A 23,300-nucleotide genomic window follows, 5' to 3' on the forward strand; every position below is an offset into this window, starting at 1 on the left:
CACTGTGTTGTCGTTCTTCTGGCTGGCACTGTTCACGCTCAAGTGAAGCGATGTTGTTTTTAGCTATTGCCTATAAATTTTCCTGTGGTCGTCGGTCTACAGGGGAATGAATGGGATTTCGGGTTGAGTTAGTGTTTGCAGAAGGCACCCAGTATCCAGTCCAGTATCCAGGCAGCGGCAGCGTCATCGGTATCGGTATTTTTGGTGCCATTTTTGGAGCAGCCATCCGTTCATACATACATTCTTCTCCAGCTCGCTTTTTTTTCCGCCCCATCCCCCCAACACTCTGTGGGATTTCGCATTTATAGGTGCGATGGGTAACGCATTTCTGCATGCTCTGTACACCACCACCGCCCACGATATCCAGTGGCTGGATGGCTGGCTGGCTGGTAGCCTCCTAACCCTCGATCCCATGTGTTGACAAATGGCTTAAAGTTTTCGGTCATGGGTCGCGTCGGTGGTAAGCTGCCTTTAATTTGAGGCAATTTGGGGGAGACCAGGGAGATAACGCAGAACTAGAGTCGAAAAAGATTGGGGGGTTGGGGACTAGTTGGGACAAATAATGGGTTGTAAGAGACCTTCAGACTTACTATGAGAGACTGGGATAATATTGCATTGGATCTCATTTGGCAGACACTCCCAGCTGCGATTCTATGAATTCCATGAATTGATTGAACAATTAATCAGTCCCCCCAGATGCCTCAGATTTGTTTAAACACCCGCCTGTCCAAGTTAAAGCTCTGCATTTTTTCCAATGCCAATTTATTCATCGTCTATCAGTACTCTATCTTATTGAAAAGCAGAGCCCCTAAGCCCCGCCAGCGATGACTGATAAATGTGGCCCACGAGCAGCACTCACAATGGATTCAATGCCAAATGCTGAATCACTTCCCCAGGATCCCCGCTCCGGGGCGGGCCGGGCCGGGCCGCGCGGCACTTCCTGGATCAGGAGCGTAGGGCTGAAAAGCGTTTCCTGTCCAAGCGGCAGGTTGGGCCTTCATTAGCAGATAGTTTTCCATGGAGGCAGACCATTTTCCAGCAATTGAATATCCAGGGAGGCCGCACAAAGCATTTGAATGTTGGTCGGTCATCGCATTTTATTTTTTTATTTTTCCTCCTCTCGCCGTTGTTGATGTTCAAGCGGAAATTAATGAGACTGACAGGCTTTTGACGCAATTTGATGCCCCGCAGTGTCTGTTTTTATTTTCCTTTTTTTTTTCTTTTTAACATAAATATTGAAATCATTTATCAGCAGGCACAAAAGAAATTGTGGCTGGACCCGGGAATGGGTCACTGAGGAATGCGCGAAATCAATGAGCGATTGTGTGTCAGGTTCTTTACTCTTCCCTAACAATAAAGGGTATTTAAGCTAATACTTAAGGGATGATATTAACAAATTAGTTAAATAAATTTTTATATATGTTTATTAATTGATTAAAAGGGTCTAAGTAGCACCCCTAAGTTTCTACTTCTTAGTAAGAGTATCTAAAGTTCAACTCTTTTAAAAAATAGTTATCCCAGCTTTTTTTTCCCCTTTTGCTCTGACTCGGACTCTGCGCTATCGTCGTCGACAAAAAACACTCTCATAATAAATGAAAATAAATTCTGCATAAAAAGTCGGCGGCTTTATCTTAGTTTGGAGCTCTCGCCATGGGAGATGCATTGTCCGGCAGCGCGGGAATAAAAACTTTTTCGCAACAAACAACTTTTCAATGGTCATCGGCGCTGTAGTTGTAATGCGAATGCCAATGCGATTATACTGAGCCCGAAAATTAATCAAAGCATTTTGTATTAACTTCGGATCGCGTTCACTAAATTGAATCGGCTTAAAAGGTTCACGCTACTCACAGCGCAACTGAAGTGCTGTGTCGAAAACGAACTGGAAATGGGATTTAAGGCTTCATGTGCGAGCATTTTTTATGAAAAGTGGCGGGCTTTTTAAGAGATTTCCGTCACAAATTCCAGAAAGGCTAATTCATATTAGTGTTAAATGAAAATCCAATTAATCTTAAAGCATTATTCGAAAAGGTATTCTGTGGAATTGTTCACAGACCTCGGGTTAGTTCATCAATTTCGGACGGTCTGCCATTGAAACCCCTAGTTCCCATGTCGGAAGCGAGCAAACCCGCATGGATAATTAGACTAACCTCAGTGGAACTAGGCAGAGCGCTTAGAGAGAGAGAGGCGGGTAGTGGCCCAAAGAGAGAGAGGGGAGATGGCCCTCTTGATCTAGTGGATTCTGCTGGGCTGTCATCGTTGGGAACACGGTGGAAATAAATACGAAATCATTTGTATATTTCCCGGAGTTTCGTAGTTTGTGTTTGCAATGGTGAAACATTTATCGCTGTCGTTGGCCCCATTCCCCCCCTAGAGAAAGAGAGGGTAATAGTCGGGGGGAAAGAGATAGATAGGGACAGGGACAGGGACAGGGACAATGCGGATGCGGACATGGCAAATGGTCTGGCAGGAGAGATGAGTCCGATGATTCCCGATGAGCCTGCCGCTGAGCAGCTAAAAACTTCCCCATGGGCCAGTCGGTTTTGTTTAGACTGCAAACTGTGAGATAAATTGTGGTGTATCTGTATCTGAATCCAGGCGAGGTATATGCAGCCAAAAGCAAAGGTTTTCACTTTAAAAAGGATTGAGTATCATTTCTCATAGTTTTATGATTAAATATTAAAAATGTGAAACGTGACAAACAACAATCATTCCAGATACAGAGAACCACTATTCCATATCCATGAGATAACCTTTCAGTATCTGCTTGAGAAATATTTCCCAGTGTAGAACCCCCACTCCAAAGTTGATTACAAAGCGTTGGCCAGCGTACCGAGAAATGGAAATGCACCACTGCATCCACCAATCCTCCAATCCACTGGCTAACCCATCCTCAATCCCCTGCCCGTCCAAACGTCATCGTTTAAAGTGTTAAAATAAAAGCAAAGAAAGAGCCCTGGACCCTGTTCGGCGGGCCGGGATTTTGTGTGAAAAATTATGGCAGCTGACTGTGAAAAATTGTTGCAAATAGTTTTCAGTAAATGTTTTTCATTTCGCCCCTCCTCCCGGTGTCGATAGTGGCGGCTTTTAGTTAATGCGCACTCGACTTAGCCCAGCCGACGTCAAGAGGTTTCGGTTTATCGGCCCCGGAATGGGGAAGAATATGGAGTCGAGAGCTGGGAAGAGCTGGGGATTATGCAGCCCAGCATCGATGGGATCGATGTCAGTGGCCGGGATGAGAACAAGTGCCTCGCATTTCGAGTGCGAAAGGTTTTGTATCTGACAGTTTGCCGGTGCGTGAAAGAGGGAGAATCTGCAATTTTTGCAATTTGTACGTGATATGATAACCGAGGGTTATCTATCCTTGAAAACGGTGGCAGCAGGGAGCCCTAATCGAATTGATTGATTGCTTTTTTCCTTGTCTTTTATCCCAATCACAGAAAACAGAGTTTGGGATAAACGCTTTGAAATTCAATAAAGTCGAAATCGAAATTTGTAAAGCGAAGAGATTGGCTTACTACGTTTGAGGTTAGTATGATAGGGAAAGAGGAAAGTTTAGATATCATCAGTAATTAGGAAAGACTGCCATTCTGCTAAATGATACCCGAGCTGATGATTCTCCAGCCTCTGGCTAGAAGCTATGAAAGGCGCTCTCAAATACACGCCAATTTAGTAATAATTCCTGGCTTTGAGCAATGACATCTACACATCTCACTACATCTTATGTGAGTTCTCTCCCTTTTTAAAAAAAAATCATAGTCCAATCACGGTTTGATCTTCCATTTCCTAGACGCTTTGTCTCGGCACGAGTATTTCGTTGATGTAATTTGATGCGTTATTATTAAAATGATATATAATTTGCAGCATTAAATCCCCAGCTGACAGCCCGACTGGAGCTTTGTTGACTGTTCTCTGGTAGTACTGAGACTGGGACTGGTACTCTTTAGTCTCCATGGATCCCTGGCACCTGCCATAACTTGTTGTTCTTGTAATTATAATGCTGGATAGTGTCCAGGAGCGAGGGAAACCGGCTCGTCTCGAACGCCTTCGTCTAACTGTACGTGTAGCCTGGCATCTCGACCTGATCGCCATCCCCCTTTTCCCTCTCCGGTTGACCACTATCCCAGCCACCATTTCCATTCCCATACCAGACCGATAGGATCCCCCCACTGAGTAGTGGTATCCCCCATCTCCGTTCCATCTTTGATGTACGTGCATGTACTTCAGGAGCGTCCAGCGCACACTTTTTGCCGTTAGCCGCGTGGCTTGTGGCGTATCTGTATCTCGGATGTTGCATGCCACAGACGCCACATCGCCATCGCTGTTGGAATCATCACCGCCGCCGCCGCCGCCGTTGTCTGCGTCTTGAAATCGTAACAGTAACAGGCTTTATGCAAATTGTTGTAATATTTTGTGGGTTCTATGTTGACTTTTATTACACTGAAATAAAATCAATGGGTGTTTCAATAATCTTACACTGAAATAAGAGGTATACAGATTATAAAATTATCTTTTTTAGACAGTAAAATTCTTGGTTGTAATATTTATTATAGTTTTTTAGGGAGTTTATGTATTTTATTCCACCTGTAGACTCTTTCTCTTCAGGATTTTGTTCTTATTGCGTGTAACCAAAGATTCGGGGAGGGAGAGTGGCTTAATAGTGGGGGGTTAGGTGTGGTGTGGTGTGTGGCATGGGGCATGGGACATGGGGCATGTGCGGCTGGGAGGAGGATGGCACTTCAAATGGACCGTTGGCTGTTATGGGCTTATAGGCGACACTCCATGAAACCAAATTACCGTTTTGGTAGTTTGAATCTGACAAAGCTCATTGGGCATCTCACTTTATGGCCGGCTCCTTCCGCGGGGGGCCAGAGTGGACTATTTACAGTCAACTTTGATATATGGCTAATGATCGCAGTTAAGCTGGGGATTTGTCACAGATGGAAATCTGTGCGGGGGCGGAGTGCATGTCATAAAGGATGCTTTACTGGAGGACTAGGTAGCTAGGAGTAGGGAGTAATATTAGTCACATCTTCTCACTCGCAACTCTTATTTAAAATTTACAAATTCTGTCATTTAAAAGCCAGAATGATGGAATAAATAATCAAAGAATTTTGATAAATTTCCACCATTTTCATGGACAAATTGTCTCGAATATTTCTTAGTCATGCCTTGAGTATCATCGCCGTGGTCCGCCCATCCTCTCCCCCCAATAAGCGGCAGTCACGCCCACTTTAACACGGGTGTAGTAGGCCCCTCTACATCGTCGCCCTGGGATATCGCAGGCATATAAATTTCAAGAGCAGAGCCACCACAAATTTGTGGCCAGCAAACACGTTCCTCTCTATTAAATTTCATAAATTTATTAAATTATGCCCCACCGTCGGCCCAGAGCCGGAGACAGAGACAGAGCCAGAAAAACGAAGACAAAACAGAATACCCGATAAAGTGGCTTAAATATATAGAATGTGGAACAGAGACTGGTCTCTAAGAGCAAATATTGAATAGAAAAAAGGCCAAGAAAAGTCCCACCAACTGAGACGAGTGCAGTCTTCAAAAGTCTTTAAAGAAATGAGGGGGAAATGGGTTCCCTTTTCCACCCGCTCTGCTCATTAGTTGTTGTCATTTCCCGAGCTCCGACAGCCGGCTAAAAATTAATATGTCAAATTATGCACCAGACAGGAGTGGAAAATGATGGCAGTGGAGGGCAGTAGGAGGTGGCATCAGGGGAAAACCGAACCGAAGCGTGTCGAGACAGCATGCAAAGATGTTCTTGCCCCTCGCAGAGCACCTCCCACTTGTACCACTCACTACTCCAAAGTATTCCTCCGTTTGGCAATTAGAAAGAAGCGGCTGAAACGGCTGCCAAAATGTCAAACCGAAAATTTGCTGCGTTTGCGGCTGTCGCATGTCAGTGTCAGGGATAATGCAGGAGCTGGAGCGAAGGAGACGCCAAGGAGGAGACCAAGACCAGGTACAGGTTTTTGGAAGAAAGTGGGAATGTTCTCTCTCACTCTGGGTTCCACTTACTGGTGCCTGTCTCCTCGAGACTGCACCTGCTTCCAGCACTTCAATGGCTTTTAGCCTTCTCGGCAGGCTGCAACATTTTCTTGGCCAGAAATGCTGCTAAAAATACAGTTAGCAACTATTTTGGCAACAATGTTTTAGAACTTTTAATGGGAGATTTTTATCATTTTTTTATTACTACTTCTATTTGTAAATTGGTTTTAAGGTAATACCTATAGAACTCAACCAAAATTAAGTGAGAATCTATAACATATTTTGTAGAAAATATTTCTTAACTAAATGATAAATTATTCCGAAATCAACAGCCTCATTTTCCGCCTTTCCATCAAGTATTCAAGTATTCCTGGCAACTGTTTTCCCCACAAAAGCTTCAATTTGCATTTGACTTAATGCCCCCTGATGCTGACTGATGTTACTGGAGATCTGTTGAGACCCCTCCATGGTATAGCTCCCTAACCACCACTATATACATATCGGTTAACATGTTTAACGTGTATTTGAGGCCGTCAGTTGGTCAATGAGTGTCAACGTCACGTTGCCAGAGTTGCTCCACCCACTACCTACTACCCACCAGCCATCACCCATTCCCCTAAACACTCCACTTGACTGGGAGCTACGTGATGTGCATGGCCGATAAATATTTGTTATATACTTAAATCGGGGGAGAGCAATATCACCGGATATATATGCGTAAAAGTTTTGTGTGGGAAAAGCTTTAACTCGGGTTTAAGTTGGTTTTAAGTTGTAAGCATTTAGTTGACATTAACTGGGATTTGTGTGCTAGAGGGGGCCAAAAAGTTGGCGCTGCCGGAATTGTTTATCGGATGTGATAGCGAAGACTAAAATATGTCTTGCCCGCCAGCACAATGGGATTATTATGATAGATGGAGTGTTTGCAAATGATCCAGAAACAGAGCACAAGGCTTTGGGGTTTGTTAGAAATATTGATGGTAGTCCGATAAGAAATTAATTTCTATTTTTTTAAACATAAAATTATTAAAGAGGAGTATAGCAGTTCCCCTTATGATTACCTTGAATCCGAACGCGACTAAATTATGAATATTTCATGTAATTATTACGAAAATTATGGCCACTCACTGCAACAACCCCTTTTTTTAGTCAATGGCCAGTCACAGGGGCTACCACCTGTGGTCCTTTATAAATATTATATATTATATTCATACGAGCGACGCAACATGAAAAATTCCCTCGGCTTAACACCTTGCATGTGATGTCGTTTTGTTTTGTTTTTACGTGACTTGGCCCGGCTCTTGGACCTGAAATGACCCGACAACAATTCACATATCCCCGGGCCCCGAACCCCGAATCCAGTCCTGTGTCACCTTCTGAATGGGAATGGAGGGAAAAGTACGCAAAAATTTTAAAAACAGATGCTCATTATAAAATATCCATTAAAATTACATGGGCTGTAATCAGGGGCTGGGAGGGGGCTTGGCCAGAGGGCCAATGCCAAGGAGGATGCCAATGCCATTTAGTCCCAGCCCTGTCCTTTGGATCGCCCTGGCACACCTTCCACTTTTCCGTTTCTCTTTTAGGGCCGTCGCTTTCGGCATAATTTGCATGCAGTCAAGTGTAGGCCTTAACAGCAATTTCTGTTTGTCTCCTTGTGCTCTCCTTTATTTTTTTATTTTCTCGTAAGCATTTTATTCTGGTTGGCCCTGAAAGGGTTAAGCGCACAACAACAACAACAGCCACAGAAGGGGGGCGTTAACCCAAAAAGAGGAAATCGCGCCAAAAGTTGTTGGGCCTGCGGTCCCTAAAACCCCGGCTGTTACTCCTCCCCTATAACACGACCAACATATGGACGGGTCGACATTTTATAGCCTCCGGATCGGTTTCATTTTTTTGGCAGACCGCAAAACCCAACACAAAATACCAAGCACCAAAGGAAAAAAATTATTCAGACGGAGACCGAGGCCGAGGCTGAGGCCTAGAGAGGAGCTCAAAAACCTCCAATATCGAATCAAAGTCCTTAAATCCCTTTTTTCCCTTTTCTTTTTTTGGCTTTTAATAAAGTGTCGACATGTGTAATTTGTGAGCGGGAAAGGGGGGTTCATTTTTTGGGGTCTCCCCCAACCAATAATATTAATAAATTATGAGCAGGAATCTTTTTTATTTTTTGTATTTTCCGGCGGCCGCCTTTGTATTCAGCGGTCAGCAAAGAAATTGTGTGACTTTCAGGGAATTTGGTGTCGGACTCCGTTGACTCCTTTTTATGATTATTATTCCGGGTATTTCCGAACATTTGAACTCTTGACCCGAGTGAAAATTTGCTTGTCCTTCCTCATCTCACTTCCTTATTGAATTCAAATTGTTGTTTTTCTGTCCGGGTTCCTTGGTTTTTTTGTTTTTTCGTCCTGCCCGAAGGAGAGCCTGAACAACAAAGCAAAGGCCGATGAGTTGACAGCCAGGTCCTTGGGGACTCCGGTCGTCCTGCCTATATCCTCCTGTTCGAATCCACCCCCAGGACACTCGTCCGCCTATATCCGTCTCGTTTCATGCGCCGTTTGCTCTCTTTTTTCAGCCGCTGCCACTGTCTGTGGCCCTGTCTATTTTGACTTTAACAACGTCAGCAACACCCCCCGAAAGGCACACAACCAAACACAACATATACATACCGTCTGTATAGAGAGAATCATCATTAACGCTGTCCGAGGGTTGTCTGTTTCTGTTGCAAGTGGATGGAGAACCGGGGGAAGTCTGCAACTACGAACTAAAGTGCGTTTTGCCAGAGTTCCTCATAGGTCTAGGCCACACAGTGGTTCTCTACAATCTTTAAAGAGACTCTCTCTAATATATCCTTTCCATTTCCACTGACTTCCAGCCCACTGTTCCTTTGTGAATGACGTGCTCTGTGTTTCTGTTGTCTCATCTCTGGGAGTCGTAATAATTTGCAGCTTCCACCATCATCATCAACACGCCCCCAACTCAAGCATTCGGTGGTCCAGCTGGAAGAGTTCCTGGCTCCAGTCTGCAGTCCCCACTCTTCCATACCCTTTGGCCTTTCATAACTCGCGACGGGCATAAAATTTATCTATAATAAATTAAAAACTCCTTAAATGTTGGCAAAACTTGGTTTATGGCTCTGGCTCTTCTCCATCGCCCCGGCCTTAACCCTTGGCCAGTTTGTTCCTTTTATTCCACGCCATATCCCTTCTTTCCCGCCCATTTTTTGTTTGGTTTTATTTTTGGCCGCCAGCTTAAAAAAAAAATATAACAACTGAAACAAAATTTTCTATATTGTTTTGTTCCTGCAGTTGCCACTTTGTGAGGGCATTGCGAGAAAAGTACACAACTTCCAGATGCTTCCAGAAGACTAGAACATTTTAAAGAATATATTTTCTTGCTGTGTAAGAATTAAATAGTGGCTTGGGCTAAGGTGGACCACTAACTCTGGCCGGGCAGTTTAGACGCCTGTCCGACTTTGGCTTTTCGCTGCTGCTGATGGTCGGATGCTCACGCGGCCGGCATGAAAACTTATGTCGGCGGCCTTTGGGCGCAATTATTTATACATGCCTCATAAAAATCGCAAGACAATGGTGCCCCAGACTGTGGGGACCCAGACCAACAACAAAAAAACGAGTAAAGGGACAGAACCTACAACTACAATGCAGGAGCCTTTAGACTCCTTTTGTTGTTGCCAATGTTGCAACTGGTTGGGGAGCTCTTGAGGCATTTTCTTCTAAAAGGAGTCGCGGCTACAATTACCCATAGAATAGGCCGTATGTTTGATTTTGGTTTGGTAATAAAGATAGATCGATGGATCGGACACAGGATGTGATTGCCGATCCACCAAAGAGATAAAATATTAAGTGGAACGAGGCTGCTAAATATTATGACGATACGAGATGGCGAGATTGGACAAACAATTTAATTAGCCGTGGTTTAGTGACACGAAACTGTATTATTTTTATTCGTTTTTAGTCCCGCTTGAAATAACTTTCTGATGACTTCATAAAACTCAATCACAGTGGCCACCAAAATTGTTTAATCCAACTCCATTTACCGCCTTAGCCCGCTAAAGCCCCCGAAATTACCCTCATCTTTCTGCCACTGGCCATTCGGAATCCCTCAACATTAGTTCATTAAAATTAAAATTTAAATTTTCATCGCTGACTTGGCTTAAAGCTGGCTTAAGCTTGAGGAATAATTTCGGGTAAATGCTGTTGGCCAGGAATGAAAAAATGCGGCCGGCAATTTAGACCAGTTTACTGGCTCCTTTAGAAGCCCTGAGATGGAAAAAAAGCGCTGCTTTATGTTATTGTTGCGGATCTGTTTCTTTATGTGCCCCAAATATGCGTAAATATTGCCCCCGTCAACAGTTTGGTGCGTGTCATCCCATCCCAGCCACAATTTCTTATCGAAGGGAATCGTCTTCCCTCAAATATCCTCCCCAGCAGAAGCAGCAGAAAAACGCAATTTGCGCCGCTAACCTAACGATGATTGCCAAAAACGTCGAAAGAACTGGCAAGGATGTCTACCAGGGGGGAGGATTTTAAATTTTTAATGGGAATTTGAAATAAGGCCCAGACAGAGACAAGTCGGAGGTTGGCCAGGGAAGCAGGCAGACAACACTTTCGGGGCGAGTTTGTTCTTTGACAGAGAAACTGACGATTGCTGCGGGGACCTGGCCTCCGGATCTCCATTCTATTCTTTGCTCTGATGAGTCTGCACTAAAAGAAAGTTATATATTAAATGAAAAATATATAAAAATATGTTATATAAATATATAATAATATAAATATATATATATATAAATATATAAAAATTTTAATGTGGGTATTAATAGCCAAAAAATAGAGACAAACCTAAGCCATCTTTTGTCGAAAGTGGAATAGTAAATCTTATTAAGATTACCAATCGAATGGCTCTAAACACCACCGATTTAAGAATGTTTTTGGAATATATATAACCATTATCTGAACTAGTTTTAATTCCAGTGTCATACATATTTTCCTGACTGAAAAGTAAAGACAATGAGTAAAGTCCAGAGCTCTTCTTTATGGCCAAGTTTGAGCTCACTTCCAGAGACTCTCTGTGGCGATTTTTATGCGACCCCTTCCTTTGTTTTTTCCCGCCTTCCATGGGTTCTTTTGAGTGCGTGCGTGTTTTCCTATCTAAAATTCAAATCTCTTGTGGTTTACAATGCGCCAGAACTCAGAGCTCCCTTTGTATCCACTGTGGCTCATACCCCCGAGTTAGGAAACAACTCTGCAATTGCCGCAAACTGTCAGAAGTTGTGCCACAGTGGGACTTGCTTAGCCCAAAACTCATCCGGAGGTATGCTTTGGAGAGTGATGCGACCTATTAAGGATCTACTGTAGTTGTTTCAAGTGCGTTTGCATTGTTGCCGCACTTCGTAATGCAATTGTCGCCGCCGGGGGTTGATTTCGCCCCCGCTTTCTGGAGTTCAAGGTTGAGCTGGGTTTTCGGTTTCAAATATTGAGTTTAGAGAGATGTCCCTGCCGGGAAAATCTCATTAAACTGCAGTTATTGTTTGAGTCCGGACTCCGGAGCTTGTGCTCTGCAGGAGCACACTTGCCAGTGTCTACAAAGAGATTTTCGTTTAATGGTGGTTGTTCTAGGTCCCTGATGTGAACTCTGAGTATTTGTCGCCCTCAAGGCAGTCAGTGCTCAGCTCAGAAATTTATGCTAATTTGAAGTTGCCATCCGAGTTACTACCTATCTCTAATGGGATTTCGTCAGAGTGGGTTGTCGTGTTAGGGTTTCGAAAGGATTGGATCGATCAGCCCGGGAAAAAGAAGTCCCATCCCACCAATCTTCAATCAAATCATTGCATTCGTATAATCAGTTGGTTTCCTTTTAAATTGGCTTTTCATTGTAATCGATAATGTGCACAATACTCTTGAATTTATCAATCCCTTACCCAGGAGCTTATAACTCATATCCTCGCCCATTAATTTCCCCTATAAGCCCCTTTCCTTAATCCCCTTTAATTACAATTCTCAATCCAATTTGGCCCACATTTAATTTAAGCCTTATTAATTAATCGCCGCCTGTAAATGAATTTCCTCCTTTGTAGGCTTCTCATTTTTGTCTCCTTGCTCCACTCCTCCACTCCGACAATTGACTCATTTGGGTGTCCTTTGTATCTTATTTGCAGGATCTCCATGACTGCGGCGCTCCCTGCCACGCCATGTTCTTCCCGGAGCGGGAGAGGACCGTTCTGCGCTACTGGGTCGGATCCTGGGCAGCAGTCTGCGTTGCCAGTTGCCTTTTTACGGTAAGTGTCTAATACTAATTAATTAATTATTTCGGGTTTAGTTTCTTATCCTTCTTCTTCTTAAGGCGTTTAAATTATAAAAATATCAACAGATATGGAGGCTCTTTGCTGCTCAAGGTATTGAATATCCTTGAATGGCTGAGTGCTTCCATATTTTCCTTAGAGCTCTAAGGTAAACACCTTTCACGGTTACCAACGAGCGAGTCCTGCTCCTCCAGCAAGTCTATTATTCAGGGGATGGGGGGAAAGCGAGGACGAAGGCGTTGGCACTTTAGCAAATCCCTAGCATTGACATATTACCTGTCAGCGCATATTTTTCAATAAACTTGGCAAAACATATGCAGAAGCCATCTCGCACACTCACCCAAGTAAGGGTCCCAGGGCGCTCTTGGCAAGCAGGATATGTGTACCTTTGGCGAAGGCTCCTTCGCCAAGGACTCTCTGCCGTTCGCCTTGGCATGCGGCATACGGCATGTGCGAATGTGGCGAATGTGGGAGGACAAATGGCAGAACAAAAGTAAATTTCAAATATTATTAGAATTACCCTTTGATATTTCGGAATGTCCTGGCAAGCCATCCGCACGATGGCTCTCCCCGCACAATCCGACAATATTCGAATGCCTTCAGGATGGATGAGCTCTGAACTAATATTGGAAATAGTTTTCGCATTGTAATCCTTGCATTTCTGTGTGGGTCAAATCAAATTGAAGATGTGGCATGTGAGTGGGTTAAGCGTGCAAGGAAATCCTTAAAGGAATAAAGGATCACTTTGACAGACAGTGGGATAGGACTATTAAGGACTTCTATTAAATAATTCCCAACTCTAATATGTGCAATTTTCTCGTCTAGTCTCTTTAGCATAAAAATGTGCATAATTTACAGTCAGTTCCACCCCATCGCAACCCATAACCATAAATCAATCAATTGGCTTGTCTAATTATCTCATCTCCCTGGAACTATTCATCATGCGAAAGGTCCTGTCTCATTCCTTTACTTTCGGATATGGAAATCAACTTGTTAGTCGACCGTTTTCCCCCACCATCATGATGGCATCATGGCATTTTGTATCTGTTGGCTTTTTGTTTGGCTCGTGGATGAAATGACGGAAAAAATTTGAATAAAAAATCAATTTATGGGGCTGCCGTGGACCGAGCTTATGACAGGCTCTAATCAACAAGGAAAACAGGGAGTGGGGCAGAAAGGAATGTGCTGCCTGAACCATATCCTGTGCTTATAATTCCCAAGCAATCAAACGGGCGAAAAATGAAAGGAGAGGACGACCCGAAAAAGCACATCTATCAAAGCTGGAGAGGTCCTGACTGACACAAACACACACGTCATAAAGTTGTGCTACATCCATCAACCTATGAGGGAGAGGGGTAGTTCTATTTTTTTTTTTGTTGGATGGGAGGATCCTGTTCGGAAGGTGGCAGGCAGCCTCGGGGAAAAATTTCACTCACAGGACTTGATGTTTTGCATGCTGTTTCAGTGTCGTTCTCTCCATGTGTGTGCCATTGTGATAAATTTTTGTCATTGCATATAATTTGTCGCCCATTGTCAGGGCCAGATACGAGGGGGCGTGGCATATCAGTGCAACTCATAACAGCGAGGCAACAACAAATTGTATGCAAATTTCTAAATTGTTTCTCGAGGATGAACGGGCGAGGACTTTCATTTGGTAGCTCATTCTACTTACTTTTTACGATTATGATTATGTCCTCCGAGTGTTCTCAATCTCATTTTCATTTTCATTTTCATTTTCATCTGCTGGATTTTTGCATTTTTCACGCATTCATCAGTGGCATGTGTCTCGAAAACTTGAAACTACAATTTTAATGAAACAGAATTCATTTAATAATGGCCTTTTTGTTTAGTCCTGCTACTACTTTAATATGTTAGCCCACAAAGGCATTGTTGCTGCCTTGATAGCGTCCTTTCCAGTTCACACACATTCAATATGTGAATGGCTTTTATAGTCCTTTCTCTGGCACTGCCATTTTGCTCTGTTTATATGTATATGGATGTGAATAGTGCTCGATACAGTGCTCTCAATAAATTCGCCATGAAATGTGGGTTGTGTTTGCCCGTGCGGTTGTTTATTTTAATAAACTTTCTCTTTCACCCCATATGTGAATGTGTGGGGATAAAAAATTGCAATGCCATAGAAATATGTCATTGAGAATGACAAACGGATCATAAAAAAAATGTGACACACGAGAGCATTAGAAAATTGCAGTTGATACTTTTGGCCTGGATGGGCTGGGAAAATAAATACCTGAAAATATTTTCCACACACACTCTGGCACATGTTTGACTTTCTGCTTGAACGGCTTCGCTTCTATGTACTCTGTGCATATGGATTTTGCAGTTGACATTCAAGGGAATTTGCTTTTCAATAAATAAAGTGCTCTGCTAATTGAATGGAATGACTGAAATGAGACTCTAAAAGGCAAAATATTTTAAAAGCAATGATGAAGCTGGCCACAAGAATAATTTAACATTTGAATGAAATTGATGAACAAGACTTGCTTAGTAAATTGAATGCTTTATTTGGAATTTGAAAAACAATTTGTGACAAATTCTTTTCATTGCTGGAGGTGCAAGAATGTAAACTTCCGTCCAAGGTAAAGTTACTGAGGGGAGAAAGTAATCCCAACTTTTCCCCCAGCCAATTTTCTATGACAGCGCAAGTTTTTGCTCAGCTTACAGGTGACCTGGGGAAACCTTTAGGGCTTTTCATTTCAAGTAACAAGCAAAATTATAAACAAACACATTTTATTTCAATTTTCGCGAACTAAAACAAATATTTTTGCAGCCACGAACAAAACTTTTCGTGTGACAGGTAGAATTGTCAGGATAGGAAACTTATGGCTACATCTCCTCATGGAAAATGAGAAAACTGGGAGGTGGGAGGTCTGGCAGAGTGTGTGTGTGTGCCACATCAACTGTCAACAATCAACACCTTTTTCATTAAACGCATTAGATGAGATGAGACAATGAGTGAGTTCTGCCCCTGGCCCGCCATTTCCACTTTCCCACTTTCCCGCTTTCCCTCTGACTTGACATTTGTTTTCCAATGAAAAGCGAAAAGGGGAAATGACACGGCGTGTAGTGTGTGTGTGTGTGTTTGCTGAAAGAGCAAATAATCGTAGAGGAGGATGTTTCGGGTGTAGTCGTTGACTTTGATGACTTTTTCTTAATTACAAAACCTGCAGCAGTACAGAAACTCAAACAAAAATAGGAAAAATTGGAAATGGCAGTATGGAGGCAGAGAGAGGCACACCCTGGGGCAGAAACTGAAAGTTCACTGAGGCGCATATTTTGATAGTTGGGTCTGAAGATGATATGAGCAAATATGTCAGCTCATGCTGACTGCACTAACCCACAAATAAACAAATAAAAAATACATCCGAATTATACATAACCCATTTGAACTTTTTCCCTCGTTTCCCGACCAACAAACTTTTTTCGGTTTTCTTGTTTTGACAGTTGCCTTTTGTGGGGCGCCCCGCAAAGTTATTAATAGTTTTAAATATGCACAAAATATTTAATCATTGATATGCATAAAAAATGTTCCATAAACATCAGATGTCAGAAACAGCAAATACGAAACTTCACCGCAAACATTCGCCACAAAATTTATGCCGCAATCTCTGTCCAACCTGACTAAAATGTTTATGTTAATAGTTAGTTATTCTAATAGACGATCCACCTTCCAAAAAACTGAACACTGAACACTGAACACTGAAAACTGAAACTGAAAAAAGACCTGACCATTGTTGTTGTTTTCTTATGCAAATTTATGCCATTTTTGTGTACACTTTTTTTGTTTTTTTGTCTGTTTGTTAGTTGTGAGTTAAATCTAATTTATGCAAAATTCAAAAACTGCCAACCGCTGGCAAAGCTCTCAAAGCTTTTCTGTGGCTTTCAGTTTTCAACACTCCCGGAGCGCTGGAGCAGGAGGAGGAGGAGCAGCGCGGTTTTCGGGGACACTAGAGTGGGTGTAACCACTTTAGTTTTTGGGCTGATTTTAATGAACCGACTCTTCAGAATTTATGAGCGCTAAAAATTGAAATTACCTTTTTTTCATTGGCATGAAGGCGCGGCTCCAGTTAAGTAATTTATTCCAAGTTGCTTGACGAAGATGTTGGAAGGAAATTAAACCAGAGGCTTTAGAAATTCGGAAAAACTAGTCGAGAAAAGTTTCAAGGTGGAAAACTTACCTGAGGTCTGTAGTCTGTAGGAGAAGGTGTGGTTTTTTGTTAATTAATTGAAGTGACATTGGACTTTGATTAACTTTCATTTTAAGAAGGATATCACGATTTCAAGATCTGACGTTCAATTTAATTTTAAGGAATGATTTCCCAGCAGAAGCCTCAGTTTGTTTCTTACATCCAATGCTTGGCAAGCTCTTCTACATTTCCTGCCACAAGTGCCACTCAAACTTAGCGCATCTCCTATGCGAATTTCCTCTAAATTTCATGTGGGTGTGGCCCGAGAGACGGCGAATGTTTTTCCGCCAAGTTGGGGCAACTTCCGCCCTCGGTGACGCATAATTTTTGGGGGCGTGCCAGGCGAGAGGGAACCTGCCAGCCAAATGTTTCAGCATTTGCAGCTTATTTCGTTTCATTTGTAGCTAGTCACACCTACAGAAACGCCCGACCGCCCGGCCCCCCTTTCTGGGCACCCATCATGCGTGCCATAACAAATTGCTAGTGGAAGACGAGGCGGAGGGGCGTGGCACTCTGGTACATCCTCTATTTGTGTTGTTGTCTTTGGGCATAAATAAACAATTCAATTCAATTTCTCAGCTTGTATCTTCTGCAGCGGAGCGTTGTCAACAATAGGAGTTACAAACTGGCTCACAGGCCATACCCCCTCCTGCCATACCATTTACGGAATATATTTTGCATTTCAATGAGGATGGGAGCAGAAGGGGTTCAGAGTGGGGGCGATGCGTAGGTGGAAATTAGATGTAAGCCATGGCTAAGAGAACTATAATTTCGGCCCGAGAGGCGGGCGGAGGGAGAACCCAAAGAAAAACGATTTCCAAGTGAATTAATTTTTTGGGCAAGTACATGGGAAGAAACTATAGAGAAGAAGGATTAGCTTAGAGTTTGACCCTTCTGGTGGTTCTAGAAATACTTCTCAGTGTATCCCTACTGCTAGTGTGGGAGATGGATGATAGCCACGACTTTCAGTCGAGAAGTGCGTTCTGCATCTATGAATAATTCAGAGGTCTCGTCGTGGCAACAATAATACTCACCACATTAATGCAATGCGAACAATTCAAAAGCAAACACAACTGGCACATAGGTACACACACGCACACCCACAACCCAACACCCACACACACGCTTATACTCCCAGCCAACTGTTTCCCTCTGATAGTTTTGTAATGATCAAATTAAATGACTTGGCTTGGCTGGGGTTTCGGTCGGGTCGGGTTTTCTGGTTCGGATTCTCTGGTTTAGACAAAAGACTCCCTGGCCTGGCTTAGTGGAATGATAATGAATTTATTTAAATGGCGCGTAATCAGACAGGCAGCAGAGAAATTGGGCAGTCAGGATACACGAGGCGGCCAGAAGGAAGTCTAATGTGTGAGCTTGCGGTTTGGAAAATGGCCAGAGTGTGTGTGTTTCTCGGGATATGTAATTGCTTTTAAAGCTTTGAGGAATTGTCAGCCATTATCTAGGCTATATATCGGCTTCTCTTCTGGTCTAAACAAATGGTCCTTCTCTCTCTCTCAGTGTAGTCCTGACCAAAACCAGAAGTTCGTCGGGGGGAAAGATTTGATTAGACTTCGGTTAGCCAGACCAACTGGCCATTGCTGATAACTCGAGTTAATGTATGCAACGTCTCAATTAGGCTATTTAGAATATTATTGATTGAGTAAGAAGTTTCAATACTTCAATTAGCATATTTTCCCACAGACCACACTGCGTATGAGCAATTTTCCAACACTGCGTATGAGTAATAAATATTCTTAAAAAACATAAAACAATAGGGTTTCTTTTTCTTTATGAAATTAAGTATCTGCCATCAGTGAGGAACTCCCATTAGGCTGTGATTTAAGCCACCTTTGGGTTTACTTCTGCATCTTTCTGAGATTTCTCTGAAAATGCCATTCCAGCTAAGGACATTTCGGCCATATTCATTAGGGTCAGCCCGGCAAAGAAACAGAAACCTTGCGAATTAAATGGGGCTCGGCTTTTGGAGTAAATGGCACAACAATCGCAATCAGCTAATGTGTAGAGCCTAATGACCAAGAGGCCCTGTCGGTGAAGAGGACCCCTAATGTTTCGTCCCTCTCATATATAAACACTAATGCATTTTTAAGGGAACATCAAAGCATTGCGGGTTAATTAAGGCAAACCTAATTAAATCGAAATTTATTTTTAATACTCACTCTCCCTCTTGCAGGTGCTCACGTTCCTGATTGACTCGTCGCGTTTTCGCTACCCGGAGCGGGCCATCGTGTTCCTGGCGGTCTGCTACCTGGTCGTGGGCTGTGCCTACGTGGCCGGCCTGGGGGCGGGCGACTCCGTCTCGTGCCGAGAGCCATTTCCGCCGCCCGTCAAGCTCGGCCGCCTGCAGATGATGTCCACCATCACCCAGGTGAGGATGCAAACCACAGACACACCAGCCGCAAGCCACTGCGGCGGCTGGCCGAATCACATCTTCAGTCATTTTTAATGAGACGGCTGGGGCTTTTAAATTGGAACTGAGAACTCCAGGCCGAATAATAAACAGACTATCAAGAATATAGATTTTATTGTTTCTATGACTATGACAAGCTCTTTAAAAAGTGGTTATAGTATTTAATTCAAATCAAAATAAAAATCAATTAAAGAGTCTCAGTAACTTCGATTACCTCAAGTCCTCGAACTGATTTCTTCCTTTTCTGAACGATTTATTCTTTTCATCCCACAGGGCCACCGCCAAACCACGTCCTGCACAGTTTTATTCATGGCTCTGTACTTCTGCTGCATGGCGGCCTTCGCCTGGTGGTCGTGTCTGGCGTTCGCCTGGTTCCTGGCCGCTGGCCTCAAATGGGGCCACGAGGCGATTGAGAACAAGTCGCACTTATTCCACCTGGTTGCCTGGGCGGTGCCCGCCCTTCAGACCATCTCCGTACTGGCCCTCGCCAAAGTTGAAGGTAAGTCATAAGCGAATTCATTCCGGAATATTATCGATTAAGCCTCCAGACGACCTTGAACTGCTCCAGCATTAATCTCTGCGGATCCCCATCAATTTCTATCCACACATTCGGCCCAAAAGAAAAAAACACAACCCAACCATGGTTGTGGTCTGAGCCACAATTTCATCGCACAAGACGTAACCGTCATTAGACGTCATTTGTGGCATTAACTGTATCTATTTCTCGTGGCTGGGACCCGGTTTCTATCAGCCAACCCAAAAAAAGCCACGGAAACTTAAGAAAAACCAACAAAAAGTTAAAGATGAAGACGGCTAGAACAGTGGATGTGATCTTAGAGAAGTGGTTTTGATTCAAAAAGATATTGGATTTTTTAAAAGTAAAGGAAAACTATGAATAGAGGTTGCATAGAGGTTCCTCCTTCTTGAACTATTTTCTTTAGATTTAAACCAAAACTAATACCTCCTTCGACCACTGTAAATAAATGCGTGTAGCGGCCGTTTCACAGTCATTTTGTGGTTCATTTGAGAATGGGGGCTTGGGTTGGGTTCGCTTATTTAGGTCTGGATACTGAGATACTTTCGGTGGCACTTAATAGACGGGGAGAAGCAGACTGTCCGCGATTTCTAAACAATTTAATGACCTACGTGGTCGCTGGCAGACACAAAATAAATCTTGACGGCCCAAAAAAAAATGTAAAACGAACTGGGATAGGTGGGTCTAAAAACGGTCACGTTAAAGTGCCGTAAAAATTTGTGGACTTGAGATGATTTGAGCCGGGGTTCGTTTCCTTCTTTATTTTCGGGAGCTTTCCGTTCCCAAAGTCAAAGAACAAGCCCTCAACTAATTCGCTTAACGCGCTGACTGTAAGCCAACTTAGAGGGCCATTCTTTGGGCTCATTTCACATTTTTGGGCTTAATTAGATTGCGGCTTAATGACTCAATTGTGTTTGAGGGCCAAGCTCCTGTGGGCTGCTCACTCCTCCCTCTCTCTCACCCGGTATCTATTGCTCTCTTTCTATACTATTCGGGCCAATTCCAATATGAGCAGACGGCAGTAATTAAATACAGCAGCACATGATTATGGCTTGTTAGGCAAATCGAATGAAAGTCATAGACAATTTGGAGGGTGAGCAAATGGGCACTTATAGTCCGACATTGGATGGGTCCACTTAATGCCCGACCTCGTAATTGGGGGGCTCTAAACGGAGAGAGTTTAGGTGCCGGGCTTAACACTGGCTTTGGGCCGCATTGTGGTAATCAGTTGTGGAATTAGCCGACCATCCTGGGAAATGGCCAGGTTGGATAAGTCAATCAAAGGGTTAAGCTGTGGGCCAGATTTATTTCACTAACTTTGGGTGATAAATACTCTGCTGATACTCTACCCCCCTTTGGACTTGTCGGAGTATTTTTTATTAAATCTAAAAACCCATAAAGCCCCATTATTTTTCCTCTCTATCTCTCAAATTTCAATTACTTTGAATAGCAATTTCCCGACCATCCCTCAACGTAATTGCTTGGCGATGCAAAATTTTTCAATTGCTTAACAAATTAAATCAAAATTTTTCACTCTAGGCGAGACCTCGGCACAGTCACTTGCTAATGCATTCAAAATGCCAAAAGCCATAAAAAGCATATTTTTCCCTCCATGGCATTTTATATAAAAAAATAAACATTAACATCTCAGTCGAAGGAAAAACGATTTATGGGAAAAGACGAAGTCTGGGCGAAAAAAAAAAATTTAAATAAAATGATGACTTAATGCACTGCAAGACAACGAAAATCGTCGTGGTTTGGGGCACTCCTTGAGATGCTCCTCCAAGAAAGTAACTGTTAATGGAAAGGAACAGGCTCAGCCAGTAGTGCACTGGAAAAAAAAAAGATTATATACTAAATACCATAGTTTTTGTACACCTTTGAACATTAAATCCAAGACAATGGCTTACTTTTAGAAGTTAAATTTATATTTTAAATCTCTTAATTTATTAAAAATCTATTATTTTTATAATTTTATGAAAAAAAACAATAGCTGCCTTTTCCCTTCAGTGTAGCAGCCCATTCCGTAACCATTCAACGACAATTAATGTTAAATTTAAAAATACATTATTTTAATGTGTCGTCAGTTCGAGGATGTCTACCGGAGTCCGTTGTAACTTTGGCGTTGATGATGGCGGTACAACAATACACCAACAACAATAACATCAACAGTATGAACAACAACAACAAGGACATGATGGGGATTTGGGTAAACAGAGACAGAGACAGAAACGCTCGAGGCTGGAAGCTCCGGAGCTTTGGCCGCCGGCTACGTGCATTGAATTTGTAATTTGCGCACGTTCGGTGCAAACATTGAATAATGCTCACAGATATACCCCCAGAAAATCCCACTCCCTCCAGCTCCCCTCAAACACCTCCAGCAAAGTAAATAACCAGCAGGATCAGAGGGACGAGTCTGGGCCTGGGTGGGTTAAGGGGAAGTTAACAATTTGTATTGACTGCACAACACGTTGGCAGCTCATTTGATGGATTTCCCCTTTTAAGATAGTGAATGGTGAGGAGTCGAAGCGCGCCTATGAATCACCTGTCCAGCACTGTCCCGTCGTGTCCACCTGTGAGTGTCCAGTTCCGCAGGGATTCCATTTGCTCTGTGCCAGGCATTTTAAGTGTCTCCCAGATGGTCTGCCATTTGCTTTTTGGCAACCAGACACACCAGACATATTTTAATTCAATTTTTTAATAACAAATATAGAATTTAAGGATTCCAATTCACAGTTTTTTCTTTAAAAGTGAACTTTTTTGCTTTAATCTTGTTTTAAAAAAAATCTTAAATATACCTCTGAATGAAAACAGAGCCGACGGCAACAATTTGCCTTACTGGTCTAGAATTTATTACCATTTTGTAGACACGCTTAACAATTATTCTTCATTTATAAGAACGTGAAGAAAGAACGTAGAAAATATGCAAATTAACAGAAACAGAAACAGAAACAGAACGAGACATAAGCAAGCAGAGCAGAGGAAAATTAACAATTTGTTGCGCTTTTGCGAAATTATATGCCTGGCAGTCGTAAGTCCGTCGAAGAGAGTTCTTCGCTCGCCTTTTTCTTTCTTCATTTGTCAAGTTATTAAAGAGCCAGGCGCACGAGGAGGGGCTGCTGCAACTAAATTAGCATAATTTATCCAAGGCGGACTTCTATCTTTTAGTAAAATACAGGAGAGCTTCGTTAAAGTGGAGAACTGGTCTTAATACCCGGTACTTGTGGGGGAGGTTAGAGAGTTTAGGCCTCGTCAGGTGAAAGGAAGTTCTCTTGACTTCATTTGGTAATAGATATTCCTGATCTATTCAGACTAAAGTATAAACTATTTTAGACAGACCTCACTGTATACCATTTAAAAGGGAGTGGCTGAAGAGGAGCCTCCAATCGAGAGCCACTTATCGAATGGCAGAAAAATACTGGTGGATGAATGATTTATGAAACTGAGTGGTTTTAGACGAAAAGAGGAAAACCGGGCTCTCAGCGGGGGAAAATGCAGTTGGAAATGCATTTGGTCAGTCAGCAGGAAAGTCGGCTAAAAATGTTATGCAAGTGCCAGAGGAAAACGTTCAAGGATCACGGAAAAAAAACTTACTCGCCTCTGACCCCCAGTCCTTCGGCACTATATGGTAGCTATCTCTCGATTTCTCGATTTCTACTGCCCTGCCTTTCCAGCACCACCCACTGGCCAGCCCTCTTTTGGAGTGCAAGTGCTCTCTGCATAATCAAATAATGCGCTTTGGCATTGCAGTTTCCATAGCAATCGTGCCAAACATAACCCGCACAGAAATGAAATGAAATGAAACGAAGGAGAATT

The 23,300-nt window shown here is 42.9% G+C and overlaps 1 protein-coding gene across 3 annotated transcripts in view; it reads left to right on the forward strand.

Annotated features, from left to right (window-relative positions):
• Positions 1-23,300, forward strand: part of LOC6507232 (frizzled) — an 83,553-nt gene that overhangs the window by 14,846 nt on the left and 45,407 nt on the right. For all 3 annotated transcript variants that reach the window (XM_001956389.4, XM_044715094.1, XM_032453856.2), the window contains exons 2-4: positions 12,170-12,289; positions 18,713-18,907; positions 19,223-19,448. In XM_001956389.4, coding sequence (XP_001956425.3) covers positions 12,170-12,289; positions 18,713-18,907; positions 19,223-19,448 — 541 coding nt within the window. The remainder of the gene's footprint in view (positions 1-12,169; positions 12,290-18,712; positions 18,908-19,222; positions 19,449-23,300) is intronic.

The sequence above is a fragment of the Drosophila ananassae genome, chromosome 2R (genome assembly GCF_017639315.1).
Source record: "Drosophila ananassae strain 14024-0371.13 chromosome 2R, ASM1763931v2, whole genome shotgun sequence".
Lineage (NCBI taxonomy): Eukaryota > Metazoa > Arthropoda > Insecta > Diptera > Drosophilidae > Drosophila > Drosophila ananassae.